At 41.9% G+C, this 20,252-nt stretch overlaps 1 protein-coding gene and 1 long non-coding RNA gene across 8 annotated transcripts in view; one reads left to right on the top strand and one right to left on the bottom strand.

Moving 5' to 3' along the window:
- Positions 1 to 20,252, top strand: part of CDKAL1 (CDK5 regulatory subunit associated protein 1 like 1) — a 711,422-nt gene that overhangs the window by 104,145 nt on the left and 587,025 nt on the right. For all 7 annotated transcript variants that reach the window (XM_058732865.1, XM_058732859.1, XM_058732860.1 and 4 more), the window contains one exon: positions 9,526 to 9,610. In XM_058732865.1, the coding sequence (XP_058588848.1) occupies positions 9,526 to 9,610 (85 nt within the window). The remainder of the gene's footprint in view (positions 1 to 9,525; positions 9,611 to 20,252) is intronic.
- On the bottom strand, positions 9,993 to 16,006 carry LOC131513714 (uncharacterized). The gene is made up of 3 exons (XR_009262741.1): positions 15,940 to 16,006; positions 13,317 to 13,833; positions 9,993 to 10,794 (listed from the first exon to the last, which is right to left on the bottom strand). It is a non-coding gene; the product is annotated as an uncharacterized LOC131513714 (long non-coding RNA).

The raw sequence follows: 20,252 nt of genomic DNA, 5'->3' as shown, positions 1-20,252 counted from the left end.
GAATTTTACTCATGAGGCCTGTGGGCTCAAAAGCTCAGAGTGGCAGGAGCAAGAGCCTGCAGGGTACGCCGACGCGCTGTGGTTCCGGATGGAGGGGTGGCTGCCGGTTCGTGAAGTGTCCGCACGGGTCCGTTTGGTTCGTACATCGGCCCTTACTTTATGAACCTACTGAACATACAGAAATCAGTGCCCTGTTAGGGATTCCTTAGATGCAGTGACTTCTGAGCCAATTATTTGTCAGGATCAACAGGGCAATTTAATTTGGAAAGATGATGGGGAATATTCGCAATGTTCTCTCCTACACAGTAAGGCAAAAGGGTCCGTCCTGCACTCTGATTTTGATTATGACCAGCCCTCCTTAGCTGTGTAATTAATTTTCAGTAGTTATTGGTAGAATTTTGCCAGCTTTTATTTCTCATTTAAAAAAAACCCTTCTTTTCCTTTCATACACTAAACAGAGTTCAAGCTGACCCTTGGCTTCATCTTATTTCTGTGAAGCAGTCAGCGGGACTCATTTTAAAAGAACAAACTTATTATACGAGCAATCTCTAAGAATAAGTGCTTCCCCGTAGGAGCTCCTATGTTCTGCTTCGCTCAGAAACACACTGAAGAGTCCCCGATACTCTACAGGGGAGGGTCACTTCTTGCTCTGAGTGTTTCAGACTGGGAACTGACTGGAGACACTCCGTCTCTTTCTTTCATTTCTGCTCTCCCTCTCTCTCTTCTTCTCCCCCCTCCCCCCGCCCCCCCTCCCCTGCTTATTCTTCCCATCCCCCCCTACTCCTCCCACCCTATCTGGCTGAGGGCAGAATACTTTCTCACAGATCATTTCCATTGCTTTTGTAAAACCGATTTTGAAAACATGGTTACTCCATTCTGTTTACACAGCCCCTACGGAGAACAGTGAATGGAACAGAGAAGAAAAAAAATGAATCCGCTGACCAGAACTCTCATTTTGCCTTTTATTGGTTTTTAAGAAATTACTTTATAAACATGCACCTCAACGGTGCTTTTAAATTCTCCTCCTAAAGCATATTCTCTGTGTGGTAGGCACCCAGTGATTCGTATCGCATAAATAAACTCCCTGGGTATGGTTAAGCGTAATGGACATTTAAACTGTTTGGACTTGCCTTCCAGAGTTCCATAGTAAAGAAACTCCCCCAGAAGGCTTTGGGGTTTAAGGCAGTCAACTTTTTTCCCCCTCTTCGTTTTTGTTCTTAGTGAGTTTTTATTTGTATCCGTTTTCTTAACTGCCCTACTTAAATCTATGAATAGAGCCCTCTCCCTGTCCTATGCAGCTGCTCTGGTGGACTTTCAAATGGAACAGTTGCGGAAGATAAATGTTTTGTTCTGAGTGGTGCTGACTTGACCCGTGCCCATCTCTTCTGTGATGCCGCCATTGTGCGGAAGCCTGCAGGGTGAGAGGAGCCGGGTGGCTGTGAGAGTCAGCCTGTGCCTTGGACTCAGGATCCTGCACTCATTATTAATTCTCTCTTTATTTGCATGTCTCCTACGGATTACAGAAGGCCAAGAGCTGACACGTTCAGGATCTTGGAAATTTTGGAAATAGCCAAGCGGTTCCTTTTGAAGCCTGATTATTAGTCTTCTTAGAAATACCGTGAGGCAGTCTTACAGCCATGCAATACTTCTTTGTTTTGTTTTTAGATATTGTCTGTATTATTTTTGATCAAGAGGCAAAAAGCCACTAATGAGGCATTCTAATTTCCTTAAGTTTATAGTCTCTGGAGTCAGTTTGTCTGGATTTCTAATCCTGCCCCCCACCCCCTCTTGCTGTGTGATTTTAGGCAAGTTACTTTTCCTTTCTAAGTCTTAGATTCTCTCTCTAAAATTAGAGTAAAAGTGAACCCACCTCAAACTGGGAGGATTAAGTCGGGAAAAAAATGAGTATGATATGCTTGGCTCATACCACTCGATGCATAATATATACTCAGTAATGCTAGTTATTAGCAGTACCGCTACTCAGATTTTTATTACTTTAGGCTTGAAAGTAATTTATCTAGCATATATAAAGAAATAGTTTGGAGAGTAATGCTTTTTGATTAAAACAAATAGTAGTTTGTTTCTCTCTCCTCACACTCAGAGTAGGTGGTGTGTCAATGACCGTCATTTCCTTGGTTCAGTGAGTGCAAAAGCTTTTAGCCGTGAGGAGAGAAGTCCCTCAGAAAATGTATATCGGGTCACTGTTTTCATGATGGGTCTCAGCAGGAAAATAGTTTTTATATTCTCACCTTAAAATGAAAGAACGCTACTGATTCTAAGCTCTCTCGAAAAGGAAACTTAAAAAATTTTTTTCTAAAAAGGTTTGATTCATTTTCTTAAATGAAAAAAGCAATAGATACTTAAAAACATTGAAGTAATACAGATGGATATAAATTAAATATTAATGTTTCCTGTCTCAGGATTAAACTCTATACAGTTATACAAATAAGGACCATAAAAACAGAAAAGATAGACTATAAAAGGAGCATGTGAACACCTCACTCCCAAGGACAAACACCTCAGTTTCATGTATGTGTTTTCAGAAATGCTCTTTACTTAGAATGGAATTTGCCTTAAAAATTTTTTTTTCACATTTGTTCATTTTTCAGAGAGAGAGAGAGAGAGAGACAGACAGACAGACAGAGTGTGAGCGGGGGAGGAGTAGAGAGAGAGGGAGACACTGAATCCAAAGCAGGCTCCAGGCTCTGAGCTGTCAGCACAGAGCCCAATGTGGGGCTCGAACCCATGAACCGTGAGATCATGACCTGAGCCGAAGTCAGATACTCAGTTGTCTGAGCCATCCAGGTGTCCCTGGAATTTCCTTGAAAAAAAATTTTTCTTTTAATGTTTATTTTTGAGAGAGAGAGAGCGAGCAGAGGAGGTGCAGAGAGAGAGGGAGACACAGAATCCAAAGCAGGCTCCAGGCTCTGACCTGTCAGCACAGAGCCCAACGCGGGGCTCAAACCCATGAACTGTGAGATCATGATCTGAGCCGAAGTCAGATGCTTAACTGACTGAGCCACCCAGGTGCCCCTGGAATTTCCCTTTTTAAAAAACAAATACAAGACCTGCCCTCTGCACCTTCCTTTTCTTTCACCTGATGATTTAACAAAGATAATTATAAAAAAGCATTTATAGCTTTATCTTGCTTTTTGAGCTGAGTGGTATTTTAGCAGTAGTCTCATTTATTTTCACAGTTTCCTTATAATGGATATGTAGGCTTTCTAGGTTTTTTGCTTTGTCACTAATGCTTACTGAGATTTGTAAAATTGATTACTTGTCTCTCTCTATGTATGTGTGTATGTGTGTATAGGTGTACGTGTGCATATATGTGTGTGTATAAACACACGTGTGTGCTGCACGTAGCCCAGAAGCGTGTGTCAGAGGAACTCTGATGCACATTTAAATTTTTGAGAGCAGTTCCACATTGCATTCCAAAGAGTTTCATCCGTGTAGACTGCCGTCGGCAAAGTGAGGCGTCGGTGTCCCATTTGCTTTGCTAGCAGTAGGTAGTGTCGTAGGTTTTAATAGTTTCCGATTTGAGGGGCGCCTGGGTGGCGCAGTCGGTTAAGCGTCCGACTTCAGCCAGGTCACGATCTCGCGGTCCGTGAGTTCGAAGCCCCGCGTCAGGCTCTGGGCCGATGGCTCGGAGCCTGGAGCCTGTTTCCCATTCTGTGTCTCCCTCTCTCTCTGCCCCTCCCCCGTTCATGCTCTGTCTCTCTCTGTCCCAAAAATAAATAAAAAATGTTGAAAAAAAAATTAAAAAAAAAAAAATAGTTTCCGATTTGAAATGAGAATATAAGATCTTACTTCATTTTGCATTAAAAAAATTCAGTGAGATCAGTGCATATCAAGATAAATTCCTAACAGATCAAAGATCTACGTGTAAAACCATATGTGTATTAGGAGAGGACATTGGCAAACTCCTTAGTAATCTGGGAATAGAGGAATCTTGTTAATTATGACTCAGAATCTAGAAGTAATAAGAGGAGAGGTTGATGAATTTGTTATCTTAGAAATAAAACTACATGAAGAAAGTCTGTAAGAAAGTAAAGCAACAAAGTGAGAAAGAATACTGGAATATATCATCGACAGGGAATTAATATTCCTTGTGTGTATTTGTCCATATTAGTAATTAAAACAAATAAAAATGTTTAGCCTGAGGGGGGGGGGAATGGGCAAAAAGACATGAACAAATGGAAAACATTAAAAAAAATTGCAAACAGCCCTTAAATATATGAAAAGATGCTGAGCTCCTTCATAACAAGAGAAATACATACTGAAACCTCCCTGGAACCCAGCTTCCCACCAGATTGGCATAAGTGCAGAGGTTTGATAGCACGCTGTGTGGGGGTTGATGTGGGTCAACGGGCAGTCTCATGCATTGCTCATGGAAATGCAAGGTGGTGCACCCTTTATGGATAGGAATTTCAAAGTATGTAATGGAACGACATAAAAGTTTATCCCTTGACAGCAGTGCCACTTTTTGGGGCTTGATTCCGAGGGTAATCTGGGAAGCATACAAAATGATACAGGCACAGTGCTTTCATTGGAGCCCTGTTTTCAGAATGAGGGACTGAAAATAATCTGATCTTGACAGCTAGATCCCATCTGGCTAGTCTGAAGCTAGTTCCCTTCCGGACCAATCGTGGTGTCCCGGCTCTGGCGTTGGCAATATTTGACTTCTGTGTAGATGATTTTCAGCTGCACGTCAGGCGTCGACTGCACCGGAGGCCACATCTCAAGTAGCAGTCTTTCTTGGATCCTCTCCAAGCCTGTGCCTCCAAGCTGGCTGCCTTCTTACTGCCTTTCCCTTCCTGGGTTCATTCTAGCCCATCTACCTAGTCCTTCTTTCCCCAAGTGGTCTTCTCTAGCTGCTGCTCCTCCGACACTGGAGGTGTTGGTGGCTAAAATGCTCCGATGGAGGCAAGACCGTAAGGCGTTAACTGTCTCTTTGCAGACATTTAATCTAATAACCAAGTCATCCACTAGCGGTGCCATGTTTGAACGTTGACTTTATTTTGGGAGGTGGGTTCCTGGAAAGGCAGTTCTTCTGGCATTTCTTGATTCTTCTAGAAGGTGGACGGCGCTAATCTGGTTGATTTCTGTTTCTGATGCCATTCACTCCTACCCTGCTAGTGTTAATGTTTGAAGTTGACATGTATCTTCAAATTGATAAGAACATGACTACAGTTTTCTGCCCCTCTTGAAGAGCTGTTACACAGTTGATGGTGGTTCTGACAGTTGCTGGCATCTTAGAACCCAGAAAATGTGTTTATAAGGGGGCAAATCATGTGGAATCTGCATTCTTTATGGGCAAATCACTCCCCTTTTGTAGTGAGTTTTTCTGTGTTAGTTGAAAAAAGGGGGGGGATCTTTGAGTGATTGTGGGTTGGCACAGAGATAGAGATTCAGAAACCTTTCTTTAACTCTCAGCATTTAACATGATTGATTACCCCTTTTTCAGATAGTTTTTTCCTTTGGATTTCTGTCACACCATGTTTTCTGTGTTTTATCCTCTTATCTTGCATGCCGTGCCTTTTCAATGTCCTTGTCTCCAGACCTCGAATGACCCGGTGTTCTGCCCTCTACTTCTTTCTCTCTCCTTTCTCTTTTTCTCCTGTAATCTCGCCCATTCCTGTAAATTCTGACATGTTCTGTAGGCTTTTGATTCTGCTCTTTGTCCAGGCTGAAAGACTCCCACGAGTTTCGGTTTCTTTTATACCAATAGCTGCTCAGCATTTCTAGTTGGAGATTTAATAAGGATTTCAAACAAAGCACGGCCCCCTAAAACCCCTGTTGATTCTTTTAGTCCCCAAGTCTCTTTTTTCCAGCCTTTCCCCAACTCAGTAAATGGCACCACAAACAACTGACCATCAGGTCCAAGTTCCTTCCATGTGCTGAGGAATCCTACTTGACTCCTTCTTGCACTATTCCTGTCTCGTCTACCCATGAATTCTTTTGATTCTACCTCCGAAATAGCCCTCCCCCACTTACTTCTTGCTTTTGCCGTCGCTGTAATCCCAGTCCAGCTTATGCCGTCCTTTTCACTTAGTCTTAGACCAGTGTGTCAGCTTCCAGCTGGGTTTCTGGACTTGACTTTTTTCCCTGTTTGTAGTCTTCACAGCACTTCCGGAATGGGCTTTCTGAAGTAGAGATGAACTGTTTGAAACCCAGTGGTGACTTCCCGTTACGTTTACAATGCTGTGTCAAGTAACGATTGTTTCCTGCCTGCCTCTCTGACCTTTCTGTCCCGACTTTCACTGTGTCCAGTCACACTGTTCTCTCTGGTACTGGAACGTGACAAGTGCAATCTTGTCTCGTGGCCTTTATTTTACATTTGCGGTGTTTTCTTCTTGAAATGCTCTTTCTTCTGGTCTTTGCATGCTGGGTTTCTTTTGTCACTTAAGTCTCAACTCAGATTTGAGTTGAGGTCTCTGAGACTTATTTTGGCCAGCAGCCCCCTAATTATTCTTTGTCTATTATTCTTATTCTCTTAATATCACTGGCCAGTACCTGAAATTACCTTGTTTTCTGTCTTTTTTTTTTTTTTTTTTTTTTTTTTAAATCAGACTTCCTTCTCAAGACTTAAACTCCTTGAGGGTAGAAACTCTTTTCACAGCCATATCTTCTGTTCCTAGAATGGAGCCTGGCACATAGTAAATCCTCATTGTGTTACTATTGTGTACTGACTGATTTGTGCTTGTAAATAGTGTGTTTTGACAATATTAAGTAAGATGTACTAACACAAAACTGAGTTCAGAAATAATTGGATAAGAGACTCTTGTGTTCATTGGAGAAGGGACATTGTCTTTTGAGGGGTGGTTAAAAAGTTGCGCAGTTTTGTAGGCATTTTGGTATATTCATCAGGTTCCTGTTCATTGCGGTTAGATCACTGAGTGGAACAGTCACCTTATTCTGAGAGTCCGTACATTCTGCCACACTTCAGACGGAGTGGAACAATTTGCCTTATTTATTGCTGGAGTTCTTCTTGAGATGGCTTTTGTTGCAGTATGTAGGGTGAGAGATGGCTTTAAGGTGACTGAGTAGAAGAATGTGCCATGATACAAAAGCTGGCATCTGGTGCAGATAGTTCTGTCTTTAGGTTTTTGCTTACTTTCGATAAATGCCTAGCCTTTATTTATTTATTTATTTTGTCATTAGCTGACAGACACCCATGACCTTTACTTATCTGTGTAATACATTGCTCGGAGTTTAGTATTATCTTTAAAATTCACCATTCCCCCAGTACATACTTAATGGGTGTCTCCCATGGACCGGGTGTTGTAATGAGTGTTGGGGGTATAACTGTGAATAAGATCCGGTCTCAGCCCTAAGTGTTTGTTACATAAATCGCTGAAGCTCATTCACGAACATGAGTCTCGCCTTCAGAGCTTTAGCAGAAAGGTGGAAGTGCCATATGCATGTGGTTCCGTGCGAGCGTCTTCCTTCTCTCTTCTTGAGCCTCCTGGCACATTGTTCAGTGTGGCACGGGTATTTGAATGTTCGTTCTGTGCCCATCGCTGTGTTAGGCCCCGGACATTCAGAGGGCAGCAGATAAAAACGCTGTCTTCAGTATGTCTTACGTAGCAATGAAGACAGGCCGGGGAGATGAATTCTTTTCATATGGAATGTGAAGTGCGGGAATAGTCTTGGCGCAGTCTACCATGGGGTGCAGAGAAGACGCCTCTGCGGACCTCAGGCTGCGCCTGAAAGATGAGTAGGAGGTAGCCGGGTAGGCAGACGAGTGAAGCAAACAAAGATACTGTAGCCCGCTAGAGTAGTGCAGGCTTTAGCAATTACAACCGGTTTGCTGTGGCTGGAGGGACAGATGAATGTAGAGAGAAATTCATACTGAAGTTGGGGAGGTAGCTAGATCTGGAAAGGCCTTGATCACCACTGGAAGTAATCAGACGATTGGTATTAGAGGGAGGTCTTTCAGGCGGCATCGTGGAGAATAATTAGGAGGGGACAAGGGCAGGTAGGTAAACACTCATCATTTCTGACTTTGAACAGGGAAGTGACATAACCAGATTTTTTAAGTAAAAGGTCGCTCTGGCTGTTGGGAGGGAAAATAGACCATGAGGTGTGGGAGGGGGATACGGATGGAAGGAGTGAGACAGGGAAGGAGGGATCGTAGCCTTCAGCTGATAAACAGGTAGAGGCACCTTGTCTTTAATCGATTCAAGAATTTTTTGGTCTGGTGTCTATAAAAATATTTCATCTTTCTTATAATAAAATGTTTGGGGAAAAAAAAGTCTTTGCCAGTTTGCCAGAAGCTTTGATGTGCTCGCCATCCCTTTGACAGAATGCTGTCACTTGAGGTTCCCTTCCTGGGTGGAGAATGTGTGCACTGACATCGGCTTGTCCTCGTGGTTCTTCATGTCATTACACCTTGGCTTCTGGTATCCCAGTCGTGTACGTTGTGGGTGCTACAGTCTTCGATTTCGGATTTCTTTTCGTTGTGAGAGTCCTGTTTCGGTGTGTACGTCCTGTTAGACAACAGGGTAGCTGCAATAGCATCAGACACCGTAGGCATTTACAAACTCGCTTCGTAAGTTGACGGGTTTGGATTCTCGGTTGCATTGCCAGGGAGTTTGTCATCGTACGGTAGTCCCCCCTCCACAACCCCAGCGCTCATCGGCTGTTTCGGTGACCCGTGGTCAGTCACAGTCCAGCAGCAGGTGGTGCTCCTTGTGGCGTATTGCTAGAAGGTCAAGTAGTAGCCTAGCGCTACGTCCCAGTGCCTGTGTGTTCACCTCCTTCATCTCCTCACGTGGACGTTTTGCCGTCTCCCTTCGTCACTAGGGGAAGGGTGAGTGCAATACGGTGAGATACTTTTACAGAGAGAGACCCGTTCACATAACTTTTGTTGCACCATACGAGTATAATTGTTCGATTTTATTATCAGTTAGTTATTCTCTTACTGTGCCTGATGTATAAATGAAACCTTATCACAGATACGTATGCACAGGAGAAACCATAGCATCTATAGGGTTCAGTACTGTCTGGTTTCAGGCATCCCCTGGGGGTGTTGGGACGTGACCCTACCCAGGATGGGGGGGACCACATACATAACAATATTGGATCAAACTGGTGAGAGGCATGAAAGGCTCACTTTGACATAAATGATTAACTTTTTCAGGGAAGACAAATTATAGTTTTAACAGCATCTCAAGCTGCAGAATATTCAGTGTATGATAATATCTCCGCCTGGAAAATATTGACACGGTCCAAAAAGGGGCAGTTAACTTCATATTCCACTCAAGTGTTTGGAAGTTTTTAAGTAAGGGAAGAAAATGCTTATTTATATTTTCACTGAAAAGATACAGCACAGGTTCTAAATTTTTGTATTTCTCACGAATATTTCCATAGTCTGTAGAGCAGTTAGGGAGCGTGATGCCGTTGACAACGTACCTGACTGTCCACTGCGTCTGTCACCGTGCCATCGGGGTAAGCGCTTGTGTGATTGTGAATGGTTAAATGTGATACTGAAATTTCTTTTTTATATCTGTTTTTTAATAGAAAATGCATCAGACGCAGATCTATGGCTCCTGAATAGTTGTACTGTAAAAAACCCAGCTGAAGACCACTTTAGAAACTCCATAAAGTAAGTGGAAGTTGTTTTTTCCCTGTTTTTAAATAAGTGAAGTAAGAACTTCAGGAAATCAACTTCTAAAAAATTCCCTAATAATAGGGGTGCCTGGGTGCCTCAGTTGGTTAAACGTCTGACTCTTGATTTTGGCTCAGGTCCTGATCTCTCCTGGTTTGTGGGTTCGAGCCCCGCATCAGGATCTGTACTGACAACGTGGAGCCTGCTGGGGATTTTCTTTCTTCCTCTCTCTCTGCCCGTCCCCTGCTTGTGCGGACTCGCTCACTCTCTCTTAAAATAAATAAATAAATAAACTTATACACATGTATATAAATGTATACATATACATGAAATTTAGTATGTATCAAAAAAAGTATGAATTGGAGTTTTAAGATTATACTGTTTTGACTTTACGTGATAAAGAATGTAACTTTAATGTGGACTTTTCCCATGGGTGATTTGAATATTTGTTGAGTAGTAATGACGTCTTCTTCTCAAGGAACCCAGTCTACACTTGTTGGATCAACTCAAAACAGTCTTTCCCTCTTTATTCTTTCCTGCCCATTAACATTGTTCTCGATACTAACGATGCCTGGCCTTGAGGGGAGTGAAGTTCAGTGGAGGAGAAGGGCATCTAAGTCCTTCTTTCTTTTGTTCCTTCACGTTCAAGTGAAAGAAGTATCCTTTTGCATATGTGCTCTATATCTCCTCCTGTTCACCTTCTTGGAAACCTTGGTTTATAAATTATGTCCTCCTCCTTTTCCTATGTTTTCAATGTCTCTTCATCTCACTGGTGCCTTTCCATGGGTACTGAAACCTCAGGTCTGATTAGTTCCAGGGTCCCCTTGTAGCTATCCCTGCCCAGGACTCATCGGTCCCGGGGCCCCCTTGTAGCTGTCCATGCCCGGGTCTCATTGGTCCCGGGGCCCCCTTGTAGCTGTCCCTGCCCAGGTCTCATCGGTCCCGGGGTCCCCTTGTAGCTATCCCTGCCCAGGACTCATCGGTCCCGGGGCCCCCTTGTAGCTGTCCCTGCCCGGGTCTCATCGGTCCCGGGGGCCCCTTATAGCTGTCGGTGCTCGGGTCTCATCGGTCCCGGGGCCCCTTGTAGCTGTGCTGCTGCTTTCCTTCTTGTGTTTCCAGCCAGACTTCTTAGATGCTCCACCTCTCCACATCCCGTTCATACTCAGCCCCCATGGGTTTTTCTGTCAAATACATCAAATGAAATATATCAGACATTTATGAAACATGTACAGTTTACATAATAATAAACATAGCACCTATATAGCAACCACTCAGTGTAAGAATTACAACATTGCCAAGACTTCAGAAACCACCACGTGTCCCTTTTTTGTATCCTTTCCCTAAGAAGTAATCTTTACCTTGACTTTTGTGAGTTGTTCCCTCACTTTTGTTAGTAAATCTACATTTAGGAAGAGTATCGCCCCAAACAACGTGTGGTTTAGCTTTGTCCTGTTTTGAACTCCATTTGTTGGACTTACTGATGTTAGAGATTTGCTTCTTTTCCTCAGCAATAGGGTTTTATATTTATCCATTTGATGTATATAAAATAACTGGTCCTTCTTACATTTCACTGGATGGATTTGTCACCGTTTGTTCATCTTATTATTGATCGAGTACTGAGTTTTCCCAGCGTTTTGCTTTTATGAACACTGTTGCTCTGAACATTGTGAACATGTTTTCTGGGGCACACGGGCAAGCGTTATTTTAGGATATGGACATAGGAGTTGACTCACTGGGTCACAGGTGAATGTGTATTCAGATGTTAGTAATGTCAGACTCTTCTTCCTGAATGGACGTACCAGCGTTCACTGCCTGCAGTAACGGGTGTGTGCTACGTTCTTGCCAGTTCTCCATATAGTCGGACTTCTAGGTGTTTGCCAGTCTCGTGGGAGAGGTGATGGCTCACTGTGGTTTTAATTTGCATTTCCTTGATTACTAATGATGTTGAGCATCTTTTTATATGTTTATTGGCCATTTGGGTCTATCTTTTTTTGTGAAATGGCTTTTTAAATATTTTTTCCTGTTCTTTTTTTTACTGTTTGTGGGAATATATTATATGTATTCTCTATACTAATCTTTACATGTTGTATAGGCAGCAGACATCAATTGTAGCTTTTTTCCCCCCACTTCCTTTAATGGTATCTTATGATGAAGAAAAATTTTGGATTAAAATTTATTTTTTTCCTTTGGGTCTGTGTTCTTACTATTTACGAAGCTTTTCTTTACCTCAGAGTTAAGGTATTCTGTAATATTGTCTTCTAAATGTCTCCTCTTAATGCTTTAAGTTTATAATCCATCTGGTGTTAATTTTTGTTGTATGGTACCAGGAAGGGGGTCCAGTGTCCTTTTTTCCCCCCGTGTAGAAAGTGAATTTTTTTCAATATCATTTACTGTTTTTTAAAAAAATCCATTCTTTTCCTTTTGGGTATGTATTACTCACTCTGATGTTGAGTGTCCATAGATGTTTGGGTCTGTCCCTGGGATCTCTGTGTGGTTCCATTGATCTCTTTTCTTTCTTTTGGTGCTGTTCCACACAGTGATTGATACAGCCTTATATGAAGTCTAGATATTTGATACCTACCAAGAATATCTTGGCTTTTCTTTGCCCTTTGTCCTTCCACATAAGTTTAGTATCAGATTCTAGGTTCAACAAGGAAGAAATACTGTTGAGGTTCTGATTGTGATAAGATTGAATCTCATGGTGACTTTGAGAGGAGAATTGGCATCTCTACATTTTGAGTTTTCCAGTCCACGAATAAGGTATCTGGGCCTTCTTTGACTCTCCAGGAATGTATAATTTCTTCATATAGTACCTGTACTTGTTTTAGATCTTTCCCCTTAACAGTGTAGGGACAACCACATTATTCCAATATCATTTATTATTATATAAAAAAACATGTTATTTCTCCTTGTACCTGTACAGTATTTATTTTTATACTACTGTACAAGGTATTTTAAAAGAACTATTTTTCTAGCCATGTTTGCTCCCTTGGTCTCTCAGGATTAATTCTTGCAGCAGTGGGAAGGATGGTTGGGCGTAAGGACAAGTACAGCTCAGGAGTCCATGGAGGGCAAGAGTTGCAATAGTTTAGGAGCCTCATCTCACATGGAGGCGCTTGGGTAGGGAAGGAAGGAGTTGACTTAAGAAAGAAGAATTCTTTATCCTTTCAACATTGATGAGTATGACTCTAAGACCACTGGCTAGAGTATAATGGGGAATGCCAGACGGGGAGTTCAGTTGGAGGGAAGACATGTTTTGGTTTGGAACAGGCTGTATTTGAAGTCACAGCTATAAATACTCTAATAAAGTGATGATCCTGTTTGATCTTTATTGAGTGCCTTCTGTGTGCTGGCCACTGTTTGGAATGCTTTGCCTCAGTGGGATATCACCTAGCTTAATTTTTGCAGTCTGTCACTGAGTTGTGGCTTACAGCTTTATTCCGCTTTTCCAGATGAGGCAGCATCTGTTTTCCAGAGGAAGTTGTGTAAGGCCGTTCAGTTCCCAAATGGTGCAGTTGGGATTGTAACCTAGGCAGTCTGACTGGAGTCGCTGTGTTCAGTCATTTTCTTACTGTGCCCCCCAGATAGAGCTGTCAGGGAAGCGTTTGTAGGACTCAGGCAGTCATCAGAGGGACCAACACTAAGAGACAGAGTTTATACTTTTTGCATAGAAGTGATAGCTGAATGTGATGGTAATCTCAACTCAGAAACTCCAGGAGGAGCGGGGGGGGTGGGGGGCCACTTGCACTGCGGTGGGGAACAGAGGAGGGTGGTGGAGACGCAGGGTGGTGCAAGGGAGTGGAGTCACGGTGGGGAGCAAGCCGAAGATGATGATTGCCAGATGCTGCTCGTTTTCGAAGTATGCTTTTCATTTTATGAGAAGTCGGTCGTGTCCCCAGGTTATCTACTCTTTCCTTCTAGGAAAGGTAAATAAGATGTAAGGGTATTTTCATGCTGTGGATACCCCCTCCGTACAGAACCCAGAGGATTTGGTTTCTGTGATTCTGTTTTGTAATGTAGCTAATGGCTGTGCTCCTAGACTGTTTGTAGACTCAGATATAACGTGTCAGTGGGTCTTGTCGTATACACGGCTGTGTTGTGAATGTGGTTCCCAGGAACGATGCGGTGTTGGGATGATTAAATGAAGTCATCCCAGGAGAAAACCGTCTTTAAACACTGGTGGCAGCAAGCCCACTCCTTCAGTGCACTCTTCTGCTCAACTGAAAGAAAAACGTAAAAACAGTATTGGAGGTGATTAAGTAGTGTTGTTTTTTTTTTCTTTTAATGGCTTTAAAGGCTTTTGGTAATCACAACCAGTTCTTGTTAACATAAAGCCTATGCCAGTATTTGATTTGTTTCCAGAATAAATATAATCCGGTAAAAGACACAATAACAATGCTGAGGAAATGTCAAATTCAAGTGACATTTTTATACATGGAGAGACTCTCAGTGATGTCCTGCTTGTGTCAAGCCTCGTGCTTTACTTTGCTGCTTCCTCCCTTGTCGTCACTATCTCTTAACAGAGGATGGGAGATGAATACTTTACGCACTCTGGTACACCTTGAGTCGTCGACACTCTCCTTTATGCACTCTGTTACACCTTGAGTCGTCTACACTCTCCTTTACGCACTGTGTTGCACCTTGAGTCATCTACGCTCTCCTTTATGCACTCTGGTACACCTTGAGTCGTCTACACTCTCCTTTACGCACTGGGTTGCACCTTGAGTCGTCTACACTCTCCTTTATGCACTCTGTTGCGCCCTCAGTCGTCTACACTCTCCTCCAGTCTCCTGGCTTCGTCCTTTCCCTTTCAGTGTCCTCTCTTGAATTCATCTTCTTTTTTTCTTCTTCCTTTCTTTTCTTTTTTTTTTTTTTGATGATAGTGAGACGACATTTAAATTCAGGAGAGTCCAGTAGGTTTTTCCTTCTTCCTGTTCTGCCTCACTTAATCCCTTCTGCTCAAATTCAAAGATTTACAAAGATGAGCTGAGACCTATGTTTTTTCAAATCTAGATCTTGTACGAATAACGATTGCTTCACTTTGCCGCTCATTCCTGAACGTGATCATTTCTGATCTTCTGCTTTTGTTTCTCTCCCATTGTATTTTTGGTATTTAATAATTGTCTTTAATTGCTCATCACCTCATATTTATGTCTCTTGAGTCACCGAGGCAGGAGTAAAGAGAAATAACTCTAAGGGATTTATCTACTGTCTTTTATGTCATTAATACCATTAATATTAAGATTCATGAATCATTGATCTCATTGATTAAAATCCATGAATTGTGAAATCCTAATGAGACAATGGTAGACTGATTTTTTTTCCCCCTGGTGGTGATGGTCAAACTTCACAGTATACACAGTATTGTAGGCAGTGTTATTTAATGTTGGTCAGAGAGAATGTGGCTTAAAATTATTTGAAAGTCTTCATTTTATAAGCTAGTGCTGATAATATAGCATTTGATCTTTAAATAATTCGTTAATCTAGTTAATGTACCCGATACAAAAGTGCACGTCTATATTAATCTGTAGGCTGTGCTGCTCAGTACTTTGTACTGGCTCTCTTCTAGTTGATCTAATTATTAAGGTTTTACAGTGTTTGTGTTACTGGTATTCAGATTGATAAGTGAGTGGGAGTTTTAAGTAGCAAAAATGAAGTCGAGTGATTTTGGTGGGGGGAGGCTGCTTTCTGAACTTTGAAATCTTAAATGCTGTTGCCTTTGCTGGTTTTGAAAAAAAATCACTAATGAGCCCCATGTTTTGTGATAGCAGCGTATTGGATGTGTGCACTTTCCTCTTGAGCATTTGCTAGTTGCCCTGTCCTTGTTTTATTCATTACACCAGTTTGATTTAGACAATATGGCCTTTAACTTGAGGGGCTCTTGAAAAAGATCAAAAGTTTCAAAAAAATAAAATTTGCTCTTAATGAGAGTATCAAATAAGAAAACTCCTTTGGTTAATGCTTTATAGAAATGTGGGATCTTTTCTATGCCACCTAAAGGAGGTCATTCAGAGGCTGGTGAAAATAAACACATCTTGTGTGTTCTATATAAATGACAGAAAGAATAGCCAGCTTGCTTTGATCATATGGGCTGTCAACCTCTTTTTGACCTGGTGCATGATTAACCCAAACGGGCAGTGTGGTTTTAGCCCTGCTGATAGTGGATAGACCAGAGTCACTGGTTCTTTGAACCACCTTTGCTATAGAAATAAATGGTAATGTGGAAGGGAAGGTTTAGATATCTGAGTGAAATTACTTGAGAGAACAATTGGAAATTTAAGAAGGAATGAACAGAGAAGAAAACGGTTGAGACAGAGGCTACTTACTTTGTATAACATCTTTTTGTCTACAGGACAGCTCCTTATATAGCATTCTGTTGAGAGAACACAGAAGTTATTGGATGGTCATTCCTATTATGAAGTCATTTTTTTGCTCTATGTAGATTTAACTTGGAGTTCTTCTTCATAAAGTTGGGGACGCAGCATAGTATTGTTTGAACATGAATTTGTACAATGTTTTAAAAAAGCTAACCTATTAAGAACAGAGAAATGCGGGGCGCCTGGGTGGCGCAGTCGGTTAAGCGTCCGACTTCAGCCAGGTCACGATCTCGCGGTCCGTGAGTTCGAGCCCCGCGTCAGGCTCTGGGCTGATGGCTCGGAGCCTGGAGCCTGCTTCCGACTCTGTGTCTCCCTCTCTCTCTGCCCCTCCCCCGTTCATGCTATGTCTCTCTCTGTCCCAAAAATAAATAAAAAAAAACGTTGAAAAAAAAAATTAAAAAAAAAAAAGAACAGAGAAATGCTTGGCCTTTCAGTTAGTAATTATCCAGTTTATAAGAGAATAAAAAGCTTGACTGATTGTGTTGTTAACCTAGATTCACTAGTAATCAGGTTATCTTTTGGAAGAGAAAATTAACAGTAGGTTTTAGTTTGGCCTTACAGAAGTTGTTCTGTTAAACTTAATTTTTGGAGCGCCGGGGTGGCTCAGTCGTTAAGCATCTGACTCTTGGTTTCAGCTTAGGTCATGATCTCACAGTTTGTGAGTTCAAGGCCCGCATCAGGCTCTGTGCTGGCAGCATGGAGCCTGCTTGGGATTTCTCTCTCCCCCTCTTCCTCCCCGGCTTGTGTGCTCTTTCTCTCAAAAAATAATAATAAATAAGTATAAACTTAATTTTTAATACTGTACATTGTCTATTTTTTTTTTAACTTTGGTGTTTCAGTTTTGGCTTTTCTAGTTGTATGCGGTGGCTTCAGTTCATTGTCAGTTTTATGTCCTTAAACTGTCAGTGGCAGCTGCCTGAGTATAATTTTACCAGGCACAGTCTCATTGCTTCAGTTTTCCTTGCTCACCAGCACGTTTCCCTCCATATGGAATGTTAGTTCAAAAATAGTGGACTGTTTGACTTCGTATGTCCTGGATCAGCTATGGCCTCGTGAGGTTTTTGTCCCTGAACAGTGCCGTGCTTAGTATGAGCTGACATTTCCTCCTCCCATTTTCTCATTTCCTTCACTTGTTCTGATACCGTCTGTGTGCCGATGAGTCTCACATTTCTGTTTCTGACTCTCCTCTCCCCTTCCAGGATCCAGACGTGCATATCTGACTGCTTCCTGGACTTCTCTGTTGACATGACTCATTGACCCCTCCAGTCATCATGTGGAAACCCATGTTATGTACCTCGTCGCCCCCCCCCCCCCCCCCCCCCCCCGCTGGTGTTTGCACTCATGCACTCATGCTGTCTGTCTTGTTTGCTTGCATGGTCATCTTCCAGATAGTCTGTGAGTTTTCTTTGATTCTTTTCCTTCTAGAATATCTTTTCCTTTCTCCTTTTAACCCTTCTTCCTCCTCTTTTCTTTTTTCCTTTTTAAAAAAATTTTTTTAATATTTATTTATTTTTGAGAGAGAGGTAGAGACAGAGACAGACAGTGACAATGTGAGTGGGGGAGGGGCAGAGAGAGAGGGAGACCCAGAATCCAAAGCAGGCTTGAGGCTCTGAGCTGTCAGCACAGAGCCCGATGCGGGGCTTGAACTCGCAAAACTGAGCCGAAGTGGGACGCTTAACCAACTTTGTCACCCAGGTGCCCCATCTTCTTTCTCATTACTTTTGCTCGCTGTTATTAGTATTTTTATTCCTTATGTGGTAATAAGTGTTCCTCTTGGAACCGGCAGTGAACCACTGTGTTCTCTTCAGGAGTCGTCAGATTGCCGCGAACTAGACACATATCTTTTGAATGTAACCCTCTCCCTCCATTCCTGTTGTTAATGCTGTAGTTACCGTCGTCAGTATCTCTTGCTCATAATTTCACAGGAAAATTTTAACTTGTTTTCAGCTACTTTTCTGGGCCAGTCCATGTTCTCCTTTCCTTCACACCCCGTAGTGGTTCCATCCCAGCTATAGGATGAAGGTAAAATTTCTTAGTGTAATAAGGTCTTTTAAAAAAATCTTTCTTGCCTCCCTCTCTAGCTTGTTTTCTTGTGGCTCCTTAGAATTCTACTTTTCCCGTACATTATATGATTTTTTAAACACATCATTGTTTGCACGTTTTCTTCCCTTTCCCTTGAAAATGCTCCCCTTTCTCCCAAGTGCATGCATGTGTGCATGTGCGTGCACTTGTGCACACACACTCACACACCCACACACTCATGTAATCCTGCCTGGCAACCTGTTCTTCGTTTGGAACTCCTATCAAAGGCAGTATCATCTGTGAGGTCATCTCCCTTCTAAGTGCCCCCCTTACCTCCAAGGTCCACCGTGTTAATCACCCTCTATTCTCTGCTACTTCTTTATCCCGTACAAACATCTATTGTTGAATATTACATTTTATTGTTTGTTTACATGTTTGACATTCTACTAGATTGTGAGTCTTGAGGTCAGGTTATTGACCTCAGGAAAATTCTTTTTTTATGGAGTTTCTGACCCGCTGACTCTACTGTGTAATGATCTTCCTTTTCTTGGGACACAGAAACCATTAATAGACTGCTTGTCAACTCTTCTAAGAATGGTCCCCCAAGGCCCTTGTGAATCTCTTGTTGGAGACAAGTCTGTATATTTGCAAAAAGGGGAAAGAAAATTCTAATTTTCGAATATCCTGTTAATGGACCTTCTTTTTAAGAAATCATGCTGTTTTCTTTTTATGTTTTCCTTGTAAACTAGGAAGAAACCTGCCCGATGTCATAAGTGAGGTAGGAAACTTGTATTGGTCACTGTTGCTGCACAGTGTCTTTCCAGAGAGAGTAGGAAAGGGGGTAAGAATTCTTCTGTTTTAAATTTCAAGGTTTTGTTTAAATTACAGTTAACATACAGTGTAATATTGGTTTCACGAGTAAAATTTAGTGATTTACCACTTACACACAACACCCAGTGCTCATCACGAGTGTCTTCCTTAATGCCCATCACCCATTTAAGCCATCCTCCCACCCAGTACCCCTCCAGCAGCCCTCAGTTTGTTCTCTGTAGTTGAGAGTATGTTTAATGGTTTGCCTCTCTCCCTCTCCCTTTTTCACCCCGATGTTCACTTAACTTTGTTTCTTAAATTCCATATATGAGTGAAATCATATGGTATTTGTCTTTCTCTGACTTACTTCTCTTAGCATAATGCACTCTGGCTCCATCCATGTCATTGCAGATGGCCAGATTCATTCTTTTTATGGCCATTCATCAGTCAGTGGACATTTGGGCTCTTTCCATAATTTGGCTATTGTTTATAATATTGCTATAAACATCCGGGTGCATGTGTCCCTTCAAATCGATATTTTTGTAGCCTTTGAGTAAATACCTAGTAGAGCAATTGCTGGATCATAGGATAGGAATTCTTGGAGTAGTCACTTGGTCAAGCTGGCAGAAGTCCACCTATGAATGACAGGACTTTGTTCTTCTTGCCAAACTAAGCTGGGCCAACTTCAGGACCTTGACCATTGGCTCAATTGAAGCATCTCATCTTGAGTCAGAGGGTAGAAAGGAAGGTGTAGATAAAAACCTGGTAATGTTTGGTCTAGAGTTTGACACACAATTGTAATTACTCGATACATATTTGTACAGTTAGGTCGAACTGATTCTGTCTTTTTGGGGAAGAGAGGTTAGCATCATGCTGTCTGTGCATCAGCAAGTCATTGTTAATGTATTTACTCTGGTTAAATATATAAATTATATAGCTATATTAATACCATGGCATATATTTTGCTTTTGAGTATCAAATTGTTCAGTTTCACCAAATGAGCAGGAAACAGATATACCACCGAATTAAAAAAACAAAACACAAATCCACACAGCTGTTGCAGGGGAGGAAGCTGAAACATTGGTAAGGTTGACTTGAGAAAGGACGTTATGAGAGAGGTCAGATAGTAAGATGTATGTGCACGGGGATACTGGTACAGACCACATTTTTGTGGATACGTTGTTGTTTAGGGGTTAGGCCTTATCATCGTACCACGTGTGGATTTGTGTTATTCAAGTCCTAAGTCATGGTTCTGTTTAGTCTATTTTCTGTTGTTGCAAGGACTTTATATTTGGTTTTCCCCATCAGCGAGTCTGGGGTCAATAATGGTGTTGGAGGAACATGCTTTCTGGAAACATAAATGGAGAACTCTCTGTTGATTCCTAAAGATTTTGACCAGTTCCTCGTTACAAGGTTTATGTTACTTGTCC

Source organism: Neofelis nebulosa, chromosome 6, assembly GCF_028018385.1.
Source record: "Neofelis nebulosa isolate mNeoNeb1 chromosome 6, mNeoNeb1.pri, whole genome shotgun sequence".
Lineage (NCBI taxonomy): Eukaryota > Metazoa > Chordata > Mammalia > Carnivora > Felidae > Neofelis > Neofelis nebulosa.
This window is presented reverse-complemented; position numbering and strand designations above follow the sequence as displayed.